At 39.6% G+C, this 27772-nt stretch overlaps 1 protein-coding gene across 1 annotated transcript in view; it reads left to right on the top strand.

Annotated features, from left to right (window-relative positions):
• The window catches only part of LOC104540338 (histone-lysine N-methyltransferase 2C-like), a gene marked incomplete at its 3' end in the record, with an annotated part of 45129 nt that extends 19471 nt beyond the window's left edge, over positions 1-25658 (top strand). Inside the window, exons 8-19 of the mRNA XM_010184122.1 lie at positions 3139-3240; positions 3415-3519; positions 4677-4858; positions 5640-5804; positions 6396-6505; positions 11903-11968; positions 13384-13596; positions 17278-17406; positions 19293-19412; positions 21975-22105; positions 23741-23927; positions 25543-25658. Coding sequence (XP_010182424.1) covers positions 3139-3240; positions 3415-3519; positions 4677-4858; positions 5640-5804; positions 6396-6505; positions 11903-11968; positions 13384-13596; positions 17278-17406; positions 19293-19412; positions 21975-22105; positions 23741-23927; positions 25543-25658 — 1626 coding nt within the window. The remainder of the gene's footprint in view (positions 1-3138; positions 3241-3414; positions 3520-4676; positions 4859-5639; positions 5805-6395; positions 6506-11902; positions 11969-13383; positions 13597-17277; positions 17407-19292; positions 19413-21974; positions 22106-23740; positions 23928-25542) is intronic.
• Positions 25659-27772: the final 2114 nt, after the last annotated feature.

Here is a 27772-nt window from a genome sequence, read left to right on the forward strand (position 1 = left end):
CCTGCTGGTCAGAAGAATCCCAGTATTTTGAGTTGTATGGACGCTATTCCATATTTTTAATCATCCTTGTCAATTTTTTTGTCATGTTCATTTTTTTTTTTGTTACTCTTTGGGCTTTGATCTGCCTTTTTATAGCCCAGCACTCAACTGTATGCAGTTCTTCACAAATGTCTTTGGTTTTTTATTCCTCTGAATATCTTGATACTGTTGGCAGGCTTTATCACCTTGCTTCTCGCTTGATTTTTCAGATTGCATACGAGTGTGTTGAACATGAGTGTTTTTGCCTCTTAGCAAACATCCCTATCAGATTTCCACTAGTGCTATTCTCCCACATGGAAAACTGGTCATTTATTCTACTCTTTACTGCATGTCTTATGTCTATATAGGGACCAGTCCTCTAATTCCATGTCAGTTCACCTTTTTTTAAGGTGAGCATTGGTGAAGGACTTTGCAAAAAAAATTTGGTAATGAAAGTTACATCAGTCAGATTTCCTGGCCCCCAGGCTTGCTGACTCCTTTAGAAAGCTCTGCTAGATCCTGATTTACCATAATTAAAGCTTGATAGCTTGATATTAGTATGGCTACAAGTTCTCTGTTGTGACCAAATGTCAGATACTCTGTGGGACGATACATGGCTTTTGTCCAGAAACCTTTGAGAAGATGGTGTCTACATTTGTCATGTCCCATTCCTACAGCACTGAAGTGATCCTAAGCAAGTTGGTGCTCACTGTGATTGAGTTAAACTATTTCATACTTGGAGTCCTTTTTAAACTCTTAAATCTTACACAGTCCTCATAAGAAGAGGAATGTTGATATAAAAAACTCTTGGAAATCTGGACTGCAAAAAATTCATAGTTTTTTTCCTACTATGGACTTGGCTGCTTTGAACGTTCCTTTTAAAGTTTGGTTATCAGTCAACCGTACAGATTTTGAGAGGCATCCTCTTCCTCATGTTAGGTATTTTTATGTCTTTATGAAGTAATTCCTCAGACTCCCTTTAGAGCTGCTTTTTTGTGTTCTTACATACAATCTGTTTGAGTTTATACAGCGTTGTGCCACTTTTTGCTGCCTATGTAATAATTTCTTGAAATACTGTGGTGTTTGTGATCTGGGAAAGGACAAGTGTCTCTATTGCTGTTCCCTTTTAAAGCTTCGGATGGTGAAGGTCCATAAGGAAATAAATAACTTTAAACATATAGGATGAATTCCACTCAAGCTAGTCATAGGTACCTTACTGAATTGGAGACATTCACATAATTATTTAGTCCTCAGTACAGGAAAGACATGGACCTGTCTTAAAGGGGGCCTACAGGAAAGATGGGGACAGACTTTTTAGTAGGGCCTGTAGTGATAGGACAAGGGATGATGGTTTTAAACTAAAAGAAGGGAGATTCAGACTAGATAAAAGGAAGAAATTGTTTACAATGAGCATGGTGAAGGTGAAGCACTGGAGCAGGTTGTCTAGAGAGGTAATAGGATGCCCCCCCATTCCTGAAAACATTCGAGGTCAGGGTGAGCAACCTGATCTTGTTGAAGATGTCCCTGCTCACTGCAGGGGGCTTGGACCTTTAAAAGTCCCTTCCAGCCCAGACTGTTCTGTGATTCTTTGTTACAAAGCACAGATTTGTACTTCAAGGGAAACTGAGTTTTATAAATTGAACTCTTCAAAATTTTAGTAGCTGAACAGAAGATATTGAGTTAGGTGAATTGCTATAAATACAAAATGGACATCACTCTTCACAATTTCATATAAAAAATTGATTCTGTGACTCACAAAGTAAACAGCAGCTTCAGAGCTCTACAGCAGAGACGTGGCTGTCTTGTGATAGAGCAGGTGAAGACAGCAATACCAAGAGACCAGCATTTTGCCAGGTAAATGTTTGAAATGGGATGTTTTCAGCCCCTTTGCACAAACTGATTCTTACTCAGCATGGGATCATTACCAGATGACAACTACACAAATCTGGAGATATCTTGATATGTCTTGGGAATGGGGAAGAAGGTGGCTACAGGTTAACCCGAGCTGGGTCACAGCATCAGAAGCTGCATCAAAGTTGCAATGATTCAGTCCTTCAGATTCTGCACTTTTTTATGTATGAGCAGTCCCTAGAACTTTGTGGAAATACATGTGAGGGAAAAGCTCTCCCTGAACATATCAAAAGGTATTTTGGGTGTTTTTTGGTTAGTTAGTTACAGCTGCAGTGCTCTCAACCATTCTGTAATTAAAACGCATTAACGTTACACTCCCTTTTTACCTGTTTCTCAGTAAACACTGGTTTTCAGCAACAGTGTATCAGGAGAATTCCTGTGGCTGTTGTAGTGGTATTTACATTTGTCTCTAGAGTGGTGTTTGGATTTGTAAAATAATTAAGGTATGATTTAACCAAAGCTATCGTTATAAGACTTAAACTGCATATAAAATAATACACGTTTCTAAAATCGGAACAGCTGGTAAAGCAAAGTTATATTTCTCTATCAGGCATTTGCTCTTTTTTTATAGAACTGTGTGCTTTCATCTTCCAAACTTCCACGGCCACTACTGGTTCAGAGAGTAAATAAATAGTTAGGCTTATTAGTTTAAATTCATGGGTAGCAAATTCTGCATAGCAGGATTTGCATGAAAGTCAGAACACAGTTGAAGTGTTTTTTTCCTTCCTGAGAAACTGCATGTACATGTACATACACTCGGTTAATAAAGGACAGGTCAGAACAACAATCTCTTGATCAGGAGGAGAATGACTGTCTGCAGAAAGACCTTATGCATTGAGGTTAAAACACCCATTTCAAGTTCAGTGCAAGTTTTTATGGGCAAACTTAGTTAAGAAACTGCTTACAGAGCATATCTTAACTATTGTAACTTTTGAACTTCTGTTTATTCCTCTAACACACATGGAACATGAGCAAAAGCACATTTCAGGCAGTATGGAACAAATTACATTTCTGCAATTGCTCTTTCAGTTTATACTCAAAAGTGTGTCGCTGCAGTGAACTTTTTGATGAGAACTCCAGTGTGACAATTTCTGCTTGACAGAAAAAGTCACCAGTGCTATTAAAAAATTATCTTTAGAGAATGAGTTTTGTCTTGTCTCATGTCATCTAAACAGCAGGCACATCACGTTGTTTTGTGTTTTTTAACAGGTTACAACTATGGATATTTCAGCTAACAAAGATGAGGAAGAAAACTCAATGCATAATACAGTTGTCCTCTTCTCTAACAGCGACAAGTTCACTCTCCATCAGGTTAGGATAATAGTTACTGTACTTTGATTTTATTTCTCTGCTTTTAATTAGAGTAAATGAATGTCCCTGTTAGGAGTTAAATTGTACAGCAAGCTAGTTAGCTTTTACAGGTACATGTTTTCAGAATTTAGTGTGTGGCACGTGTTGGAACTCTGCTCTTTTCTGTCATTTCAGGATATGTGCGTAGTTTGTGGGAGTTTTGGCCAAGGTGCTGAGGGCAGGTTGCTTGCCTGTTCTCAATGTGGTCAGTGTTACCATCCATACTGCGTCAGTATTAAGGTGAGTGCTTTTGTTACATAAAAAATTACTTGATGACACTGTTTTCATATTGTACTTTAATAGCACTATGCTGCCTTTGGTTTTGTGGTAATTAGGGGAGTCATTAACTTGTTAGATATTCATAAGCTAATGTGACCATTATTTGTATGCGACTTGTGAAAGACTTTAATTAAATGTCATTTTATAGTATGCATTGCCTCAAGAGAAATTAACCTTTTTGTAATTTCGCAACCATAAATAGCACTGATTATCCAGCAGTTGGTTAAAATAACAGTTTGAGATATAAGCTTAAAAACTAAATACAAGCAGAATTAAAAATGGAGAAAAAATTACACTGCATCTTCATTTACTAGGGGCATAAGGTTTAGTTGATTCAATTTGTCTGTTGGCTGTCAGAATTGACAGCAGTTGGAGTTGTTAATTAATGCATTTTACATTCATTAGTCTAGGAGAGAATGTGTGAAAATTAAATTTGAATGGTATGAGATGACTTAGCAAGCACATAATAGGCTATTTACTGCAATATATACACTATACATTCTTAATTGTGTATTATATAGGTACATCTGTGTAAGACTGGGATTTTTTTCAACGTGTCAAAACTTTGTTTTAAATGTACTTTACAAAACAGCGTGTGCGTATTTTGTAGAACTATGATTTGGCTTTGTGTTTATATCCTACTCTTACGTTATATATTAATTACAGTACATTAGTTCTTTGCTTCGGAGGAGTAAAACTCCAGCATTGGTTATCACAGATAATTTATAAAAGATGCAGGATTTGTAGTGACCTGAATCCTGGCTTTACTACAGAGCTGAAAAAAAGCAGCCATGTGTTCTTCATCCCTACAGGACCAGCTACTCCTGTAAGGAGTGAACTGTCCTACATGTTTATCCAGTGCAATATATGTTCTTGATGTGCTAGTTTATCCAAAGAAATTATATTCTGGAACAGTTTCAGATGTCAGTAGTTACAGTTTCTGTCTGTTTAATCCATTCCCACTTTCTGAAGCTTCAGAAAGTCCAGTTGATAAACAGCTACTTGTGGCCAGTGTGCACAGAAGAGCACCCTGTGCTCCACCAGGCAGACCTTAAATTTATACAACGATTGCACTCCACGGAGCGGCTTTCAAGCAATTTTCACCTTGCCATTTGCAGATCACTAAAGTGGTGCTCAGCAAGGGCTGGAGGTGCCTAGAGTGCACGGTGTGCGAAGCCTGCGGGAAAGCAACGGATCCGGGCAGGCTGCTGCTCTGCGACGACTGCGACATCAGCTACCACACGTACTGCTTGGATCCGCCCCTGCAGACGGTGCCGAAGGGAGGCTGGAAGTGCAAATGGTGTGTTTGGTTGTGGGATCAGGAATCGCCACTGCTGGCCTCTGTTGTTTCTTTTTGGTCACTTCGTATTGGCAATGTCAATTGAACTGTAATAATGTTTTAATTGTATCCAAGTCAGGTGTATTAAAGAAAACAAGATACTTCTGAACTGTTTCATTCAATTATCAATTTATAGGGAAACCATTATCTCCTCTTAATACTGTTTCTTCATGCCAAAAACCACATAAGTGTAGGCAGACAAAATTTTTCTTTCAAAACTCTTGGCCATAAAAAATCCAATTTACATTCGTTGGAATGTTCATTCCAACATTCACTTGGTAAAATGAATGGGCACTTCAACAAATCCTTCTCAAAATAAAACCCTCTGAAAACCATTTCTCTTACTTGAGTGAAACACAGACAGAGGAGACCTCTCACGTGGTTAAGTCTCCATATCTCAAAGTGAATGGCGACTGGAAGCGGGAAATCCTTTGACCTCTTGAGCTGTTGTGAACACCCATCTGCCTGTTTTTGCAGACTGAAAGGACTTCTTACTCAGGATACGTCTTTAAAAGTGTTGGAAAAAATGTTGTCAGTGTTCAAAATCTAAGTAATACATTTTCATTCAATTAAAATATTGCTTGGCCTGAAATGAGTTTTCCTCTCCTCTCCCCCTTCCTCTCCAAAATGGTTAGTGATCTAAAACTTAATTACTTACCCAGTTCTAAGTAGGAGGGTTTTAAAGCCACAAAATAATCTTCCTGTGAACTGCAAGTAATAGACCATTTTGTCTGTTCTGCAGGTGTGTTTGGTGCAGACATTGTGGAGCAACTTCGCCAGGTTTAAGATGTGAATGGCAAAATAATTACACACAGTGTGCTCCCTGCGCAAGTTTGTCTACCTGCCCCATCTGCTATCGCACTTACAGGGATGAAGAGCTTATAATTCAGTGTAGACAATGTGATCGGTAAGGATTCCTAATGTTTTACAGGTTTTTCCTGTTTAAGGCTTATTTGATTTTTTTTCCCCCTAATGTAAAAGCTTAAAGATGAAGGGAATGGTCTTGTGGTAAAGAGCACTGGATTGAGTCTCCCAAGTCTCTTATTAGTTCATTCCTAGTTGTACCACAGACTTAACTATACGACTCTGGGCAAATTAATTAATCACTCTGCCTCATTTTCCCCCTCTGTAAAAATAAAACTAATTTGCCTTGCAAGACTGTTGTTGTGAAGCTAAATCTAGATTACATTGTATCAAGTAAGCAGTTAAAGTGATTGCAATATAGGGATAAAATTGTAATACTAAAACATATTTGCTTCCGGGACATTGTTTGATAGAGATTTCCTTCCTGTGGAGGGAAATAGGTAATCTGATACTGTATAGACAGTATTTAACACACACCACTGTAGGGGAATGATATATATGGAGAACCTGATTCATCATTTCTCCCTAAAAGAGTTTTTACAAGTCTTTACTTCGACCATATACTGATATTTGGGTCTCCTAAAACACCACATATTTCCTTTAAATTGTATTTTTTCCCCCACTTAATTTCTAGATGGATGCATGCAATCTGTCAGAACTTAAACACAGAGGAGGAAGTGGAAAACATAGCTGATATGGGTTTTGACTGTACCATTTGTAGGCCATACATACCACCAGCAAACGGTAAGAAGACGATTGAAACCAATGGCAGGATTGCACACTGCAATAAATAGGTTTGGAATTGTGTTATGGTTCTTTTCTCTGGTGGAGATTTGGCTCATGATAGAGGCAAGATTTTTCGTGTTTATGGTAAGGGCCTTCTGGAAGTGTCTTCAACTCTTTCGCACCGTCTAATGATTGCCTGCAAGGCCAGTGAAAACCTAGCAGGAGGGATATCTGTATAGATTTATTGAAGATAATTTGGGTAAATTACTAAGAGCATTTGGTATTGAAAAGGTGAAAGACATCTCACTTTGCCAGGTGGAAGGAAGAAAGCTCAGTTCTCTAAAACTGCAGAAGAATCTGAAAATCAGTTCCAAGCAGAAAAATTTTCTGTATTTCAGTTCTTTGAGGCCGTGTGAAGCAGCAGTAGCTATAACAGCAGTCCATAGAAGTCTTTTTCTCCTCCTCTCTCATGTTTTATTAATGCCACTCCCTCAGCTCTGTCAGTATTTAAAACCAGTGCTTCCCTCCCGAGTGGCTCTTTTTGCAAGAGTTCGCCGTACTTTCCTGCTCAGGAGTCACCACTTGCTTGTTAGTTAAAATGTATAGCTCTTCTGATGGTCTTTGCTCTTTGCAGAGGCACATGTTATCAGTGAATGTATACACCAATTTCCTCATTGGGCTGTATTACATAGTTCTGTGGCAGTGGTACTTCAGGAGCTGAGGTTACTGCAGTTTTTCTCTGAGCGCAGCTGCAGCATCTGGCCCTGTGGGATGGTGCTGGTTCATGTTATTTTGAGTGGCCTGTCAGCAGTTACACTGGCCTATTACGTGATTTATTGTCTTGCTACAAGGGTGGTATCCCAGGTCTCTTTTCTCTGCTGCAGTCTGCTACTTTAACGCAGAGCAGTGGCACCTATACCTATCTTCAGCATAAGAGGACATTAAAGTGGTCACATTAACCCTTTATTGAGGTATATGAGAGTATGGCAGGAGGAAGGTACAGGAACAGGAACCAAGCAGATGTTTCAAGAAATATTCGTATCCACCAAGAAGATGTCAGTAAGGTTGGCCTTCCTGATCAAGACAGAAGATATCATGAGGCATGTGTTTGAGAGGTTTGCCAAAAATAGTTCAGCAGAGCATCTAATGTCCTTTTTACTGGCATGTCCTCACAGCAGAGTGGCAGTAATTGTAACTTACTGCATGACCTTGGAGGTTTATGTACTCCCATGTCAACTAGAGATGGGTGTGGAGCACTTCCAAATATCCCAGGTTCATCACTATTAGAAGTAAGAATGACTTACACTTATGTATTTCTACAAGTCTCTTCATTTTTGAGATCTGCTTTCACAAGTTCAAGAAGAGGTTTTGTAAAGTGGGCAAAACAAGAAACTTGCAGATGTAACATAGATTTTTGTTGATTTTAATAATAAACTTTGGGTATTCAAAACAGAAAGGTCCAAGTAAGAAACACTGCCTCGTCCTTTCTCTTTTGAGCTGGCAGAGCTGCCTTTCAGAGATAATTAAAACCTATAATACATGAGATGAAACAACTTCACAAGATGCTATCAGAGATGTTTCACTTCCAGACGTCAGCTGTGCTGCACACCTTCATGAGGTTGTGTTGTGTAGGTTTGTCTTCCAAGGAATAGGAACCAGTCCTGCAAGACCTGTTAGGGAGTTCCCAAGTTTTCTTTTCAGTTTTTTTTCCACCTTTTTTTAAATAAGACAAGTTTCTCTGCTTACTCGTACATGTTTTGACTCGGTATATATAAAATACCTCTTTAACACGTGTACATTTGCACAGTTGCATGTCTGATTATGTCATTTGATGCATGTTCATAGAAATACTTGCATGTACTTTTATATGAAATGTTTCGGTCTTTCATTAATTCTCCTACAACTCTTTTGAAAAAGTTCTTTAATTTTTTGTTTCAAAGTGAGAACAATTAGCATTTCATAGACATAGAGGAACAAATGGTACTTAACAGTAGAAAGCTTCTTAAAATGTACCATATTGTGGGATTCTTACTGGGATGGTTCTTGCTCTTTCCATTTGATTTATCACAGATGTGTTGCAAGCATTATTACCAGCTTTTTAACTACTTTATTTCTAGAAGAAGCAGGAGCCCCTCAACCTAGTAAATTACCAATACATTGCAGATTTACTGTTGGTAGAGTAAATGCTTCTAGCACGTAGGTATTGAGAAACAGCTTGTGTTTTTCTTGCCTCAGAAAATGGAAACTTGAATTTGTAAGAGCTCTTCCCTATCTCATCATATCTGATGATCTTACAAAGTCATCTTCTTCAGAAAACAGAAATAAGAGATAAGTTTCATGATTATGGTAAGATTTGCTCTGAGGTAGAGCTCCATAAACCTTCATTACCAGGTTATTTTGAAATAAATCATCTCTGATCAGTGTTTTATCAGGTTCCTTGTGGAGTCTCAAATTATAACCTATGTCCCCCAGTGCATTGCTGTGCCGTGTAGAATTTTTTTTAGATTGCTTGAATATGATCATGGCTGGGTGCTATCAGCTGCTTGAGGTAGCAGCAGCTTTTCCTCTGTAATTCCTGCAGATCGAAAGGGATGTGTGCATCTCTTTTCTACATTCACTTCTAGATAAGCAATTCTTGACCATCTGCCCATCACTTCTGCTTTCTGTCATTTGCCCTTGTATGTCATATGCCCTGTCTGCAAATCTCACCCTTTCTCACTTGTCCCATCCTGTCTCCATCCACGCACTCCAGCTTGCTCCTCCCTCAGTGCTGTTTTCTCTTCCTGCAGGAGGCAGAGGGACCAGCTCTGCCTGGTTTTCCTCAGGTGGTTACAGCTGATGTGGTGACAGTTTTTGTAGCTGCCTGTGTGTGTATGTTCCTCCTGTGGCTCAAGGAAGCTGCCCACAGAGGCAGCGAGGAATTCGGATCACTTACTACTTCAGAGGTGCTCGATGCTGCCAGTGACAGGCGTATTATGGCTGGGAGCCTCTGTTGTGCGATTGTCATGAAACTGAATTAGGTTTTTCTTCATTCCAAAATTTAATTCAGTGTACTTTACAACTACAGAATACAAAAAGAACCATAATACTGTATGCTAAAAAAAATAACTTTTCGGGTTTTTATTATTTGGCACATTTATTATGTCGACTTCTTACGTTCTTGTGAGCTTCTGTATTTACAAAGAAATCCCTGTGTCATGCACATAGTTATGCTCTGGTAGTGTTGTTTCTACATCAACCATTTCGCTTTGTCCCTTATGCTGATTTCATTTCTCCCTAGAATTGTTCTTTTCTATTACAGCCTTACAATTGGCATCCCTCTTTCTTTTTGAAACTGGGATTCTTCTCTTTGTATTGTGTTCTGTGCAATTATTTGTTTTCAACCGCAGCTACTAAATGCTGTACGATATTCAGCATATTTAAACCCTTTTGAAAATAAGCATAATAATTTTGGTTAAACTTCAGCTAAATGCCTCAGAAAGCAATGTCCTTTTTTTGTTCAATTTTTTCTTCTCTTGAGCAGTCTTTCTCTCACAGTGCTCTGCTTCTCTGTGATCCATTTTATTGATTCTAATCCTTAATCTCCACTCTAATTAGTTCCTTTTCTGGAAGTCTGTTTGATACCATCTTCAAACACTGTTTGTTTGTGCAGCTTCTGTGAGTTGGTCTCTGAAGGCCTTACCTCTGTCACCATCAGCTTGTTTATTTGACTGTTTCAGCTCCAGTCAGACTCCAAAGCTAAAACCGTTCACAGTCTGACCTGGACCAGAAGGATGCTCCCTGTTGTTTGACTTTTAAATAAGGATTTCAAATCCCCTTTGACAGATCTCTTTCTGAATTTTTTATTTACCTTAGATTCCAATTTAATAATTGCCATCTCTTGTCTTAAAATATTATGTAAATTCTAACCAATTAAATGAACAGGTGATATCCTGTTCCACTTTGGGTATGTCTTGCAATCTGTCATTTTTCTGGTGTTTCCATTCAGTGCTTTTGAGTATCCTCCATCCTGCAGCTTGTCCCGTATGTTTTTGTTTCCCATCGGCTCAATGCTTCTTTCAAAATCTTATGTTCAGTTTATTTTCTTCTTTGTCTTTTCCTTCCATTCCTGTGTATCAGTTTTTCAGTAATTTCATGTACTAATTGCACAGAATAGGGATTGTCTGTGGGTTATACTGTGCTTCAGTTACACTTTACATAACACTTTAAAGGGTTATCGTTTTTGAAGGCAGACTTTCCCCTTCCTCATTTTTTTCTATATGCTTAGAAATCATCCTCTAGACTTCATATTGATTATTGCGTTTGGCAAAGGATTTAAGTGTTACTCGGAAGCTTTTGTGCTTTTCCTGGTCTTGCCCCTGCCTCCCATATTGTGTGTGAGATGGTCGGTGGTCTCATCTTGTGTGGCAGATGCAAAATAAATACTCCAGCTGTTTGAGACTTAAATTCAACGTAGATCAGATCTATAGGCAAAAAAATAAAAAAGCATGGATAAACTTGACTGTCTGGTGATGCTAACTGTGCCAGACTAACAGGTTTTCTGATTCTGGTTCTCTGTTCGTGAGATAAAAGCTTCTAATTTTCACTTAACTTACTCTGTCTACATAATCTTGGTAAAGTCACTACTAATATTACAAGTCTAATCTGTGCATCACAGGTTAGTGATTACAGTTACTGTAATTAAGGCAGATAGGAGGAGCATTTCTACCCCCACAACAAGAGTAGCGCAGTGTGGTAGGACGTTCTGATCATTTTTCGTTCGGTCCCACTGTTTCAGTGTTTCCTTGAAGTGCACGAGCTGTAGTTTTCAAATTGAGTTTCTGCTGTTCCATTTATCAATATTCTTATCTTGAATAAGAATTACACTATCAACAAGTCATGTGTCATCTGTTCCCAGATATATCAGAGCTATTTTGTTTCTCATATGTATTGAGTAAGAGACCTGACAGCATAGAAACAGCTGGAATCTCCTGTGCGAAGCCGGCTGAGCATGCCTGCCCCTCCTTGGGGACATACAGCAGTCGATACCCAGGTCACAAAGTCCTCCCATTTTCCATGCTTAGGTCAGCAAAACCCAAGCATCATAGCTAGCATAGAGGTTACTTTCCAACCCAGTAGATCCAGTGTATTTGGTTGCTCTTGGTCCAGTAGAAGATCATTTCCCACTGAGTTCAGTGCCGTTCAAATGCCATTCTTGGCTCTAGGAGGTTGGAGTACTTCAGTTCATATCAGGCTTGTTTTGCAGTCACACCTTCCATGACACCAAAAAGCACTTGATTTTAAAGGTGCTAGTGAATACTGCCAACAGTACAGGCTAGGGAGTTGAACGGAACTGTTTGAAGGAAAATTGACAGTTTCAGTTTAAATCAAGTCACCATTTTCAAAAGTTGAAATTATTTTCCTTATATTTTTCAGTGCCTTCTTTGGACTGTTGTGATTCATCAGTTGGAGCTCAGATTATTTCAAAATCAAAAGAACTAGGTAAAGAATGTAAATACTTAATCTTTGATCATTTAGCGTATTTCAAGGGTATATTTTTACATGAGACGAAAATTCCTTTTCTCCTATGATTTTACAGCACACACCATTGACTGTCCTTCAGTTACCGCAGCATGCTTTTCATTTTTTTCCCATTCTCTCGTCTTTCTCTTCTCTTGCCTGCCATAACTGCACTGTAATAATTACTTTAAATTATGCTTTGATCCTGCAGCCTTAGTTGCTTGCCATGTTACTAGCAGTGATAACACAGTGGGGCTGAGTCAAGCATGTACACAGATGTTTGCAGACTTGAGCTGTAGGACAACACAACTTTTCTGTTGTCGCTCAGTTTGTCTGGTTTGTGCTAGGAGTTTGTTATCCTGACGTGCCTACTTCTAAGACACTTTTTTAATGATGGTACCTCACAGCTTCCATCATGTCAGAATTATTTTTTCCATTTGATACCATACAAATGTAGTTCTGAGAGAGGGTTCTCCCCCTGAAATCTTCAATCCCAAAAAGAGGATGTTATTTTTTTTAAAAGCAAATGCTCTTTTTTAGTTCCACGTAAGAAAACAGTCCTCTGGGAAGAACTGTGTTCAGAACCAGCTGTGTTTTGAGGTGTGAGATGTTACGTAAGAAAATATTTTTGGTTAAAGGGAACAAATGTTGCAATGTTTTGTTTTCCAGAACTGTGTTGCCAAATCATTATTTAGTTGGCTCCAAAGAGCAGAAGCATCATTATAGCCTCTTCATTATTTGGTAATTCCCTGAAAATCCCCAAACCTCCACTTGCAGGGCCCCGGCACAGGTGTCAGCACCTTTCTACATGGTGAATTAGGGAATGTTAGAGTTTATTGGTAGACTCAGTTGTTGTGTAGCAGCTTGAGGAGGAAACAGTCTTGCAGGTCTTGGGAGACTTGGGTTCTGCCCATGATTTCCAATTTGATCTTGAGCAGCTCGCTTCATAGAACTTGGTTTTTGTCTGCCTATAAAACAGGACCGATAACTTGCCTGAGTTAAGGTGTAGGTACGGTGCTGAGGGCTGGATGACGGCCTTGGCCAGTAAACACCAGGGACCCAAAGACTTGGGCAGTTTTCTGCGAATGCCGGGGATACAGAAATACCTTACAAGGCACCAGTTTCCATAATCAAACCATTCTTTCTGATGAGTCCTTGATGAAAGTTATTTTGTAGTGAAATAAAGGAGTGTTGTTGGATTTGACATCAGAGTCTAAATTATAAAGCTGTAACTGTAATATGTATCAGATATCTGTTTTATTTATACCAATTTCCTCACTCATGAATCAGCTCCATTCGTGTGGATTATTAACTCTTAAAAGTGTTACTCCTAAAAAGCTAAGACTTGTAAATTAAAGAGTTTTATATTGCTGTTATGGTTCATTTAACTTTTATAGACCCACCGAAGACATACACCCAGGATGGAGTCTGCTTGACAGAATCCGGCATGTCTCAGTTACAGAGCCTAACTGTTACAGTACCGAGAAGAAAACGGACAAAACCAAAGCTTAAACTGAAGATTATAAATCAGAACAGTGTGGCTGTGCTTCAGACACCCCCAGATGCCCAGTCAGAACACTCGAGAGATGGGGAGATGGATGACAGTAGAGGTAGCAGTCTACTTTTGGCATGTCTTGTTCTCGGAGTGTTGCAGTGCGTGTGTATATTGCAGTTACCCCTGGGAGGTTTTATGACACTGATATTCATGTTCTGTACAGAATATGTTATGGAAATTACTTGAACAACAGTCACGGCTCGTTGTTGTTGTTCATTTCAGGGATTTTTCTTGTTCTGTTTATGGGTCATCCATCCGGTAGGAAACCCATCTTTCTAAGGTTGGCAGCACTGGAAATACTTTGCCTTTTTGTCTAATCCTTGGGTTACCTGTGGGTAATATTGTGCATTCACTGAGTAGAAGTGTATTTTGAGGCTCTCAAATTTAATGCAGACACCGTTTGGAAGTGGCAGTGTTGTCTCAGCAAAATGTCTTGATCAGTGTAAAGCTGGTATTTAAAACAAAGGGGAAAGTGGAGTAAAAAGCTCTTTGCTAAGAGTATTTCTTTTTTTCTGAAAGAAATGAGGTGGACTGACCTGAGAGAAAAAAATTATTTCCTTGTAAATTCTTTGGAAGTGAATTCTGGATGTTGCTCTCGTTCAAGTAGATGACGCTGTATGTAGAGTCCTACTGAAGGATTTCAGATTCCAGGATGGTGTATCCCTAAAGTATGGAGGGAGGGGAAGATTTAACAGTGATTTTTTGACCTCCAAGGCTGATGAGAGATGAAGGGATCTGCGATAACACTTGCCTATCCAAACACATCCCTGAGTGGGGGATGAGTTTTCAGTCACAGGTCGAATCCCCTAGGAACCATAAGTCTGGACATGGAGCAAAGATCTCTGCATCCCAGGGCCACTGGTACTTGTCTCATCTGCTTCCCTCACAGCTGAGCAAGCACAGCAGCCCCAGCCAGAGGAGACTGAAGGTGGCAAATCAGAGTGGGAAAAGCACATAGGAGCAGCCAGTCCCAAATCCCCACTCTTCAGCACTAGAAACAGCAGCCAGCACGGTGCAATGCCGTACTCCTGTCCTCTTTGCCATGGTCTGGCTGTACGTCCCAGTGAATATGTTGGGAGGATTGGCGTTAATCTGTGGCCTGGGGAAAGGCTTACTTACATGGCAGGTGTGAAAGTCATTATGTTAGTCATGCAGATGTCTGTTAGGAGAGGAGCGTAGGCACCCCACCTCACCACAATCTAAAGTGCTTTCTGTTTATGCAACATTGCCTCGTCGTTCATCAGATTAAATGTCATAAGAAGCTTTTTTTAGATACAGAGAGTGTACTTGAGATAACTGGGTAGTTGAACCATCAGTGCAGTTTCCGTGTTAACTTGATAGAAGTATTGTTCCTGTTGTTTGATTAGCACATCCTTAACCAGCTGCTGTTGGTTAGGAGTGTATTTTGTTTATAATAAATGGTTAACTAGTTGTTTTTCTTCAATTTCCTTTGGTATTCACAGAGTTGGGTACATTATCCTAGCATTATGCTGACTTTTAAAATTTCATCTCATGCTCTCCTATAGTTCATCAGGTGGGTTGTTGAAAGCAAAAAAAAAAAAGGTTTTGATTTTGGTTTGAAGGCATCAGGACAGAGAATTGACCTTGTTGTTCTTTTTCAGTGGTTAATCAGCTTTACTTTTACAAACATGTGCCTTTGTTCTGTATAACTTTGTCTGGTTTCATTATCTGCTTGTTGGCTTTTATAGGTTTCCCTTTTCAGCTAGATAACAAGATACATAAATGTAATAGCAGGGTATGAAAGGGAGAGCCAAAGCTTCCACAGACTAATTTCGGTTCTGATCACCTTTTTTGTCCTTTTTGAGAGTTAAAGCACGTTCACGTATGTGACAGTAACAGCACAGCATGTACAGGGTAGGTTGGCTGGGATCCCTGGATCCCTACATGTGCTCTGCAGGGTGGATCAGTGCCTGTTCTCCGAATGTCGGAAATTTCTGTACGGGCGTCAGGGTGAATAAAGCTGTGCTCCGGCTTCGAGTCAAGCACCAGTGTAGTAATTCCAGGCAAACAGAAGTAACCCTTACTTCCACTCTAAAGTTCCAGGTGGATAAAAGAGACTGTATCTGAGAAAACAGAGCTCACAGTAATTTTGTTACCATCTCATCTATAGGCTTTCATCAGGTTTGGCATTTCACCAGGTGTTCCACATTTTACAGTGCACTTGAAGTTCAGCTTGCTTTGGGAGCTTCAGCTTTGGTAGACTTATAGTGACTCTTCCACTGTTTGTAGAGCTGTGTTTCGTAAGTAAATGGGAAGGGCCACTGTGGGGTTTAGCACTCGGTGTACTGCTTTGTGTAGCAGGAAGTGTTAGCCCTCAAGCAGGTATCTCTTCTGCCAGAAGTGAATATATTGCAAAGAGAGATCACCCATGCTCTTAAAGGGAGGAGGGAATGGTTTTAAAGTGGAAGAGGGGAGATTTAGACTGGATATTAGGAAGAAACTCTTGACTGTGAGGGTGGTGAGACACTGGCCCAGGTTGCCCAGGGAAGCTGTGGATGCCCCCTCAATGGCAGTGTCCAAGGCCAGGTTGGACAGGGCTTTGCGCAGCCTGGGCTGGTGGGAGGTGTCCCTGCCCATGGATGAGCTTTAAGGTCTCTTCCAACCTAAGCCATTCTGTGATTCTGTGAATCGGCTGCAGTGGTCATTGGAGACTGCCTTTGCCAAGCCGCCAGCTTTGTTGGTAGGACTCAGAAAAGACTTCATCAGTGGGAAAGACAGGTCCATGACCCAGCTTGTGGAGGAGCAAGGGTTGTAGTTCTGCCACAGAAGTGGTATGAAAGAGTCTGGCTCTCTACTGTTTTATCAGTATTTCTCCCTCTTACAACTGTATAGGGTTTTAGGCCATATAAATTTGAGCACCTAAATTCAGCGTAGGGAATCAGAAATCCAGGATCTTTTTAAAAGGTGAGAGTATATTTCAAAAGCTTTACAGTAAAATGAAGATGTAAGGTCATTATTTTATTGACATTTTGGGAATATCAGAATCAGAATGAACTCACACTCTCTTCAACACCAAAGACTTTTTAATGCCATCGTACTTTACATTGGTTTCTACCCCGCTTTCCCACAAGATATAAACTCAAACTCAAAATTACAGTCATCTCCAAGGCTGAGTAATTCCTTTGGGCTGAATTTTCTACTGTATTGTATCAGTCAAACTTCTCTGCATAGGTAGGGCGGCTTGCAGTCAGTCACGCAGCTTCAAGTTAAGAACCCTCTGAACCAAGAGTCATTGCACGTTGCCTTCCAAGTGCAGGCTGCAGTTTTTCAGTCTGCCTTCTCAATTAAAAAAAGCCCTACCAAACGAAGTTTAGGAGGACAGTAAACAAAACAACATATATATTGCGTGTTAAATCCTATCCATGTTCCTTGACGTATGGCTAGAAGTTGCTCAGACACCTAGAAAATGCCATAGCGCAGGCTTCTGAAAGGGGTGCCAAAAAAATTTCTCAGATTTGCATATTATAACAATAGCATTTATTCTCTGGGTTTGTGTGGTTTGTCATCTCGCAGGAAATGTATGTATAAACTGAGTCTTTGCGTATAGATAGAGTGGGTTTCCCAAAAGTGCTTAGAGAGTGTGGGTATCGCATCACCCTCTTGAAAAATCTGTCATTCTCAATCAGTTTCTCAGAAATCAGTCAGATGCAGGCGTTTTGTAGGAATATCTTTGTTCCCTTTTCCAGTTAAAGTTACCACTGCCTCTTTTCTGCAGAAGGTGATCTTATGGACTGTGATGGAAAATCAGATTCCAGCCCAGAACGGGAAGCTGTGGATGATGATACCAAAGTTGCAGAAGGAGCTGATGGGATTAAAAAAAGGAAGCGAAAACCATACAGACCTGGTAGGATACAATAATTTATATCATTACGTGTCCCTTGTTTGTTTTAGCACTTTTTTTCTGTATAATTCAAAAAAACCAGCTAGAAAGTAGTGTGGAATTCTGAAATATTCTACTGCTGGTTGTTGATTTTAGATATTTTGTTCCCCATTCTGTTTAAAATACCTCTTCCAAAGGTTGCTGCTCAGCAGTCTGCCTGTTCTTAGTGTGCTGTCAATTACTGGTTAGTAGTTCAAATCCATACCTTGTATTGATTCTTAACTTCACAGGATCACAGAATAGGAAAATGTACTGTATTTGTCTAATTGATGAAGGCCAGGGTTTTTTTGTGTGTCTATGTATGTATGTATATATATCTGGCAATATCTGAACTTCAGAGTACTTTTTTGCAGTATCTTACTTTTTGAAATACTCAATGAGAGTAATTTATTGAATATTTGCAGATGACTTCTGGCAGTGAATTTTAAGGAATGTAATTATTGGATTAATTCATTTATTTCAATTTATTAGTGCAGTCGCCTCTTAATCATCTTGACCATGGGTTAGCTGTCCTGGATGCAGAAACACTGGAGCTGCCTCCAGGCAGGAAAAACTAGAGGTACCTCAGTGTCTCTGTAGGAAATAGCTCTGATTCATTAGGGCTAAAACTAAACCCAAGAAAATTAGCTATACTTAGACACAGCCTGGCTATTCAGCCCCTGTATCTCATACCTTGGTTTGTCTCACAGTCTGTGTTACGAATTGGGTCTGTGTTTCCCTATGCAGCCTCCCACTGCTGTGGATAAGTTGGTTGGAGTCCTTGCAGTCACAAATTCTGTTTTTGCCAGTCACACCGATCCTACTGGCTGTGATGGGCCCTGTCCTCTGGTTATGAAGATAGTAGGGAAGGAGAACAGAGGCAGTGAAATGACTGAGGAGGTGATGGTGAGGAATACACCGAAAGAAGGAGGGGAAAAAAGCAAGAGTTGCAACATGATCCAGTTTCTCTTGCTTCCCTCTCAGCAGCTAAACCGATCTCTGTCACTTTTCACCCTCCCCACGTCATTTCCCACACCACTGAGGAAGAGCCCTGTCTCAGCAGGTCGTGCCCATGTGTTCATTGCCTTCTATCATGGGCCCACCCTGTGGAGATGGTGGTACAAACCCACATCACTTAACAGAGGTTTCCTTTTTCTCTACAAGTGATGTACCTCAATAAGCCATTTATTTCTACTGCTGGGTCCTCAAGAGTTTCATTTGCTTAGGGTGGTTTTGGATCGTGAGCTGAGCAGCCATCTGTTAGTTTTCTGCAGCCAGCAATTTCCGTGAAAAAATGAACCAAACCTGAACCTGATGCATGTACACACACACACACACCAACTGTAGAGGGTCAGCAGCACTGCAGTCAGTCTCTAGTGAAGGATTCTGGCGTTTCAGGCAGTATCATCTTGATTAGTGATCTTTTTATTTTCTGATATGTCCATCTCTAGTACCATCATTTGGAGTGGTGGGCTCTCTGGAGCAATTTGTAGAGTTTCTAATGATTCTTTAAGGTTCTGTAATAGGTTCCATTTGGTAGATTGACTTCTGATTCTAGCGATTCATCAGCTTGCCAGGGGAGGGGAAAACCAATACCTGAAAGGTTGCCAGGTTTGGTAATTCGAACTTCTTGTGGATGTTTTACAGTCCTAAAAATCTGATCTGTTTTAATAATTACACATATACCCAGTGAGACATTAAAATTCAGAAATGTTTTGTAAAACTGAATGAAAACTCCTCAGGTATCTCAGATTCATTCCAAGACCTCTACAGATGCAGCAGTCCTTTTTACCTGCAGAATAATCTTGGCTCTCATTCTTACTGTGAAACAGGGTTTTATTCAATATATTGAATTTTTGCTTCCTTGTTAGGCATTGGTGGATTTATGGTACGTCAGAGAAGTCGTACGGGACAGGGGAAGACTAAAAGGTCCCTCTCCAGGAAAGATTCTTCTGGATCCGTTTCGGAGCAGTTGCCTGGCAGAGATGAAGGTACGTGCAGAAACTTGGTTTTAAATTTTAGTTTGTGCTTAATGCAATACAAATAATGCGACTCATCAGCATACAGTTCTTTCCAGAGATGTGCTACAAAGGAAGAAGTCTGTTTGTCATGTTGGCTTTATTAATTCAACTGACAATACTCATTCCTACATACTTACAATTTCAGCAGAGCCCATGATTTACAAAGAAACTGAAACAATTTAGTTGCAGGCTGTTTTGGGAGAGAAATAGTGAGGATTATAAGGACTGCTGTGTTGTGTCAGAGCTCTGGTGAGCCCAGCTTTGACCTGTAGAAGACAGAAAGAAGTGTAAGAAGTGAGGTAGGTTTAGAGCAGTCCTCTTTGTGATCTACCTTCCTCCAGATGCAGTCCTGAGGCAGAGGTGTCTTCTGGACTGTCAGTTTTAATATTCACCAGTGTTAAATATTCCACAACTGTGTCTCATTTTTTAATGTATCTGTTTATGCTCTGAAAAATCCTGTGAGTTCAGCGATAATACTATTGTTGCATGAAGAAATAATTCCTTTTCATTTTAAACTGGGTATCTGAGAGTTTCATAAGCTACCCTTGTGTTTTATGTTATGGAAGTTGATTTAAAAATAATACTCCATATTGTTTTGTAATACAGAAAGATTTTGTAGATATGTGTTATATTTCCCCATCAGTTGTCTTTTCCAGGGCTGAAGAATCCAATTCTGGTCTCTCTTCTCATAGCCAAGCCATTTTAATGCCTCTGACACTGTAGTACTCAGTAGATTGGGCACCTAACAAGAAGTCAGATTTTGTTTATAGGCCTCGTTCTCTTGCTTGCTATGTGTGATTGGACTAAATTATTTCATCCATCTGGATTTGTTCACACTATCTAATCTACAAAATACTGAAGTATCATTAAGGTGAGATGTGGAATATGTTTATTAGTTCAGAGCCTGTTTCCTATAAAGTCAGGAGGAGGAGGCAGCTGGTCCTAAAGGTTGGCTGACACCTTCTCAGTTACAAGACTGGCCTTTGGTTTCTCCTTTTATTCTCTCCTGTCTGTTTAGCTATTGTGTTTTTGACCTTTCTAGACCCAAATTGGTCTCTTGCTATGTATTTGTATGACATGATGGAGAGTGGATCTTTACTTACAGGATCCAGGCAGTGTTAAAAACTTAACAGTTAAATGTTGTCCTTGCTTGCATTTGTGGAACTACTTTATGAAGCCAACAAATATGTATTTTATTGGTGCAACCCAGTATTCTGGTGGGTCCTGTATTCAGATACAGTGTTGGATTTCTCTTTAGTATTAGTATTATATCTATGTTTTTCTGCTTTGTAAATATTATTTCAGTGTAGTATGCTACATTGTTTCAGGTAGGGCTAAAAATTTTGCTTTAAACTTTTTCATTTCTATAGGAATCTGCTCCTTTTAGTTAAAAAAAAAATGGCTCAGAAGTTTATTCCCCATTCTGGGTAACAGCACAATGCACATTTTTAAAAAGTGGTATTCTTAAACAAGTATTCTTCAGTTAAAAGTTTGAGCTGCTTTTCGTCTGCTCAGGCACATTTGCTTGCTAAGAAAAAAAAACAACTCAGAAAATCTCTGTATGTTTTAAATCATCGTAGCTTGCTGAGAGCCTGTCTCAGCTGCCAGTGCTCATCAGCCTTACCCAGGTTTTTGCTCCTCTTGCCATGTTCCTCCCCCTTTCTCTGCAAAGCTCACTCCCAAACAATGCAGAGGTCAGTGCTGGTGATCCTCGCTCTGCTCGCTCTCCTTTGAATGTGGTACGAGAGATTGCTGAGGTACAAAGCACAGCCGACTTTACTGCCGCAATAATACAGCTTCTTAAATAACTCCCCAGGGTCATTAACTTCATGTAATTAGCTCTGGCAAGGCAGAAGTAGCAGGACTTAAAAAGTTTTACTTTTACCTGTGGTATATTCCCTGGTCTGTTGAAATAAAATAGTGGATGATTGATGAGCACTGTGTGCTTTTGTGTTTATTAGAAAAAATAGTGCCACTTTGGAATATGATAGGTGGAAAAATGTGTAATTTTTCTTGAAGGGCTTCTTTATAGATTTCTTTTTCTAGCCTGTTCATTATTTATATGACAGTCTTTTCTTGGATTTAAAAAAAAGGTTTTTGCTTTTAACTTGAGAAAAGCTAGTGTATAAAATGAAAGGTGATAAATGTGTAACTCAGCATTAATGATTTTGGAGATAATACTTCAGAGAAATTGTCTTTCAAATATCTGGTGAATGGCACCTGTAATTTCTCTCAAATTGTCAAATTCTTGAGTGGCTTGGAGATATTTGGTACCTTGCTCTAAAGGTACAGTGGCAGCATACCGAATGTATCTGGGTGCATGGGTTTATTGAATATCACTTTAGATGTAATCTAAAGGTGGCTTTTATGTAACCAGCTGTGAACTGCCACCTGATCATGTGGGCTCAGGCAGTAAGAAATACCATATGTGATCCCAGTTGCATCGCTACCTTGTCGTACCTCACTGGTTGAAGACGACCTTTGCCTTCCGTGTCTCCGTATCTTTATTTGTGCCTGAATGTTACGTTTTAGGTTGGCCTGAGCAGCTGCCAGACACTCCAGTTGAGGAGTCTACCCCAGCTTCTGAAAATACTGAGAAAATCAAAAAGCGTTACAGAAAAAAGAAAAATAAACTTGAAGAAACCTTTCCTGCCTACTTACAGGTAAAGCTATTGATATACTTACTGTGTAAATCCATTTGAAAACTTTGTCTTTATGTGTGTTCATTCGTAGTTCATTTAAAATATTGTTTCTTTTCCAATTCTCCATTTACCATTCAAACGAAAAGGTTTTTCTGTAAAGAGCGTTCACAAGTTTGTACAGGAGCTGTGTTTATGTTAAATCTCTGGTCCTCTGGTGTTATTTCTCAATGTACGGTCTCTGCTTGCTCTGAGAGAGGAGGCAGCAGGGAAAGAAACGTTTCTTTTCTCTCTGAACTGACACGTGACATTTTCAGCGTTCAGCTCTGTAGGATGTCTTGGCCTCATCATGCTGTTTCCTCAAGATACTATTTTTTTTTCTTTTCGGAACATGATTTGATAAGGGAAACTTATTTTCATACAGTTTTGCGGTTTTATATACCCTGCATCTCCCTACCACAGTGATCTTTCCTCTTTCTCCTCCATTAATTCTGTGATGTCTCTGGCAGGTAAGAGGTAGCAGTTGGGGTTAATAACCAAGATATTAATGATGACTGAGCAACTTAGTTTCAACAAGTTTATAAACTGACTGGTTTATATATATCGCTCACTGAGAACATTTATTTGGCTCGCTGCTCTTCTCACCCATCTCTTTCATTAAAACTTTGTTATCTTGTAGATGTTCACCAAACTTCATGACATAGACTATATTGGGACTGAAAGCAAGGAATTGACAGAGAGGTTGAACAATCTGTGGCTAAAAATATTTTGTATTTCACAAGTGGGGAAGTGAGTTGGAAAGAAAATACTTAAGCAACATCTTCTTTGGCTTAATAAGGATAAATATTTTTTTCCTAATGCACATTTTACTCCTGTAAAACATAGAATGTTTCTTAAATGCTTCTTTTGCTCATGTTGGAGTAACTGATACTGAAAAAACTGTCTTTAGCTGTATTTTTAGCAGCTGTATGCTAAATCAAGATTTTAAAGACTGCATGAAAATGGAGAAAGTTCTTATATAATGAATCAAAATTGGCTTGAAAATCCCATAGGTTATTGTCAGATCACTGAGTACTCGGGCTTAGGTGAGTGGTAGCTGATCTATAATAGTTAAAGACACTGATGCACCTTAAACATCTCCAGGTGTTTTGTTACTGCAGTTTGCCATTAGGATGATTTTGTGCTAACTGAAATACAGTGAATGGTCATTCTAGAGTTTGCACCACAGTGCACTTGCTTTTATTTTATAAACATACATATTTTATTTCTTGTGTGGTCTTAGTCAAGTTGCCCTGTAGTATTCCCCTTCTTCAGCTGTCTTTGTGTGAGGAGAAATGTTTTAAATACCGAAAAACTTGTGATCTAAATTAACACTGTGCTGATACACTGTCTGTGCCACATACTCGTAAGTCTATAGCTTTTCTATATAACCTAAGGTGTGAATTTAATAATAAAATATTAATAATGGAGCTACCTCAGGTAAGTTGTATCCACCATGTCCACACTTCATAGCCTGCAAGAGATACTGCCATACTGGAAGACATGTGAGATGGAGACTGTGTTAATATATTTCTAATAATTGTTGGCTTTTAATTTTAGCTTTGTCATTTACCCAACTTTTTCAGTTTGAATCATTGAATCATTTTGTCTTCTTTGCAGGAGGCTTTCTTTGGGAAAGATCTACTGGATACCAGTAGGCAAACCAAGATGAGCCTGGATAATTTACCTGAAGAATCCCTTTCGCTCTCATGTAAAACAAATCTCACCACCAGTTTCCTGGATCCTTCATCTGACCCCCTTCTTAGCTCAACCTCCACTCCAGCTCAGGCAAAACTGGGACCTCAAGGTATACAAAGCTGAAGTTAGTGATAATTCAGTAGTTCGATTCTGTTGCTGCAACTGGGGCTTTTCAACTCTCCTTTCCACTTTTCTCACCATGTTTATCTGATGCATTTTTCAACATCCTGTGTATTACCTGTCCTTGTGAGGCTAAGTTACCTTGATTATCAGTGATAGTCAGCTCAAGGGCTCCAGCTGTTTCAGAAAAAAGCAGCGGATCACACAACAATTGGCATTTAGTGCAAATCTGAAACTCCTTGACTGTAACATACATGTCTAGAAAATCTATGAAGGTTCATTCTCTGTAAGAATAAGCATACAGTTCTATTATAGAAGAAGACAAAAATACTCAAAATATATTTTTAGTACTCTAGTGAGTATTAGTTGGATGAATATCATCCAACTTTATTTTCTTTAATGTTTTAGATTGTTTTAGGTTGCCAGTCTCCTCGGAGTTTTTGGTTCACCATGTTCTTTCTGAACATGAGTGCCCTTTCCAGGTACAGTTTGTAGCCCCCAGGCAATCTTTTGCTATTGCAAAGCCTTACTGAAGTTACTGCTGAGTTTTGCAAATAGCCAGAGGGTTGTACAGTGCTGCTGAAAGGGCAGCTTCACACAAAGGAGCAGTTAAAAGTGAAAACCTTACTGTCCCTTCTAAATTATTTTCTCTCTGTGTCTTGTAATAACACTGTTACCTAGAGGTGTCTCACCGTTCTGTATTTTTAAAAACTGTTACTATTTCCTGTGTGTATTAGTTAATTTGTGGCTTGTGTTTCAGCTCCTCCTTACAATTTTTCCATCAAGAAATGGTTACACACATTGATACAGTTTCCCATGTCCAGAGAGTAATTTGAAGAGAGGTCGCTTATTTGCAGTTGTTTCTCAGTGAAAACTCTGCTGAAGGAAAAAGCAAAAGGCTACATTATAATTAAACATTGATTGTTATATAGTTGAAACTGTGAGTCATAGAGAATGCAGAAGTTATCTTCCCCTGAAGGGGAAACTGTGCAAATGGAGTATTTCGAGGTCTGTATTTCATTGGCTCCAACACCACAAGAAAATAGGCTCACATAGACTTATTTTCACCCCAGCATTCTTTTAAAGCCAGAGAAGGACAGATTCAGAAGTCTTTGCTGGCCTAATCCAACTGCAAGATCATGAATGTTCATGTTTAGTGTTCATTACGGTAGTGTAAGATTTTGGAAATTCATGAACTTGATGTTAATTTAATGTTCTGTTTTTCCAAAATTTCAAAGGTTTTTTTTAAAAAATCTGTTCTTTATGAATAAGCAAAGTTGTAAAACTTTGTCATTTCCTCTTCTTTTTATTCAGAAATAAATAATGACAAGGTGGCTAGTAATAAATAAAGCACTAGCAACAGTTTCAGTGGATAACCCCCTGTCTTTCCCACTTTGTATATGAGGAGCTCAAAGGGCAGTGCTCTCTGGCCATAGGAATGTTCTTACAGTTGTCTCTCAACTGTTCAGATTTCCAGCCAAAATTGTGTCCAGATGGAGCTGTTTGTTGTAGTTGGAGCGCCAGTAGGTGAAGTCATCTGCCAGTATTGATCAGTTCCAGTGCAGTTTCTCTTAACTCTTTCACTCTGGTTTTGTGTGAGACAGTTATTTCCAGAGAGAGAGATGTGTTTGGAGGGGTGGAGACCCTGGTAAATTGGTTAACTGCTGAGCCAGCAACTGTCACATCTTCCCTTCTGACTGCTGCTGCATTGGAGCTGGAGGTGAGAAGAGTGTCCCAGAGCACCTGCAATATTTTCCTTGTTTTGATGCAGACCTGGCTTTGGAGCAGGAACAACGTGAGCTGCTGCATTCGCTGCATGGGGAGGCTGTAGGACTGCATTGTTACCAACTGCGTTATTTTCCTATGGTGCCATTTCCCTCAAGGATTGCTGACAGCTGTGGGAGCTCTTGCTTAACTGGATAGGCCTTTTCCGCAAGGAAAATGTTCTTCTCTTGGAAACTCCGCTAGTTTAATTCCAGGATTAAGGGTTAGATGTAGTCGTTCATCTTCCAAAGTGCTCTCAAGCATCTAAAGAAGTTACCCTGTCTGCTTTGCTTTTCCCCATGTGCATAGGGCTTCCAGGGAGTCGAACAGGCATGTGTTCAGTCTGCTCATGAACCAACATTGCATTTCTGTGACATACTCTGTGACTGTTCATTCTCAGAGCTTGGTTGAGGGTAGCTGAAGCTTTTGCCAGTCAAGATTGTGGTAGTGATGGGCATTGGCAGAGCCAGCAAGAAGAGGGGTTTTGAAGTCTTTTGTTTACTGTTAATTACTGGTAACTGACTGAAGTCAGCTTTAGTCTCCCAGTCCAGTTGGTTTTCAGTTACAAGACTCACCTTTCCCATGGTTTTGTGGGACAAACTGTGCAGTGTATTCTGCATGGGACCAGCCCTTAAAATCCTTTCCAAGACAGTGCTAGAGCAGAGCATGAACACGAAGCAGCAGATCTCCAGGGTCTCCCTGACTGTTCATGGGTAACATTGAGAGTGGGATGTGCTGCATCCTGAGTGGTCTGAGGACTGTCTGCATCTCTCTTGAGTTTCTTGGGTATCAAAAAAAGAGGCCATTTGGTGAGGTGTGTTCTGTGAAGACTGTGGCAATGTGATCTTCCGTTTAGTTTAAATAGTTTAAATTCAGTGTATTTTTTCTAGGAATGTTGAAAAAGTCCTGTGTGCAAGTAGGTTCTCCAGGGAATGCTAAAGAAATTCTCCCTAGACAAAAGGAGAGGAGTCACCTGAGTCTGTGTGCAGCTGATTGAAATGCTGCTGGGACATGTTATCACTAGGTACATCATTGCATGATTAAACATCTTAGAGTGGCTGCAGCCTTAGGAGAGGCATTTTTATTCTTTTAGATCTTCATAAATGAATAAAAGTAAATGCATCGGAAGAATCAGGATCATGCGATGGCAGTAGAACTGTGCTCTCTTAGAGATCCAGCATTATAAGCCAATTACTTTCCTTTTTGCTTTGTCTTAGTTTTCATCTCCATTCTGAAAGAGTCAAATTAATGAGCAGTATTGAGCTATTTGTTCGGCAGCAGATGTCAACCAGCTATTGATTCTGATCTGAAGCAGCTGACTGAAGTGATTTATTCGTTTCCAAGATAATACTTAGCACACATGGAATTAAAATGAGGGGGGGGAGAATAAAAATGTAAAAATATGCTTTAGATTAGATGTCTTATGTGAGACTTAGGGATCATGGAGTCTAGCCCTCAGCTATCACTGACACCCAGCCTTTTTATGGCCTTAAAAAGCTGCATCTTGAAAGCAGGTAGCTTTTTTCCAACCTACTAATCTCATCAGAAGGCCATTACAGAATCTGATTGCCTTAATAGTTATGAGACCTCTGATTTGAAGCCTGAATTTATTCATGCCCAGTTTGTAGCTATGGGTGGTAAACTATTCAGTTACATCTTTCCACCTGAGTTCTTTCTACTTATACAGTATATTTATATCAGAAGTTGAATTTTTAAGGACTGTTCCCAAGCACATTACTAAGGGCTATAAAGAAAAACAAAGTGATATAAAATAATACAGAATAATTAAAAGCCGTAGTCTCCGTGTTTCCTTCACAAGGGTTTTTTTCTCCCTGATACTTACCTGCCTTCCAGTAGGAATTGGGGAAGTTAAAGTAACAGCTAAAGTCAGTGCTTTGCCCAGCAGCCAGCTGGAGCCATCAACATCACCTTGCAGCGCCTGGTGTCAGTGAGTTACTTGCACAAGTGGTATTAGACCAAATTGACATTGTTTCTACAAGTAAAACAAACACAAAACAACAACCAAAACAAACAAACCTGACAGGCTGAATCAATGGGCTGAGGCCAACT

Source organism: Mesitornis unicolor, unplaced genomic scaffold, assembly GCF_000695765.1.
Source record: "Mesitornis unicolor isolate BGI_N332 unplaced genomic scaffold, ASM69576v1 scaffold9295, whole genome shotgun sequence".
Taxonomy (NCBI): Eukaryota; Metazoa; Chordata; class Aves; order Mesitornithiformes; family Mesitornithidae; genus Mesitornis; species Mesitornis unicolor.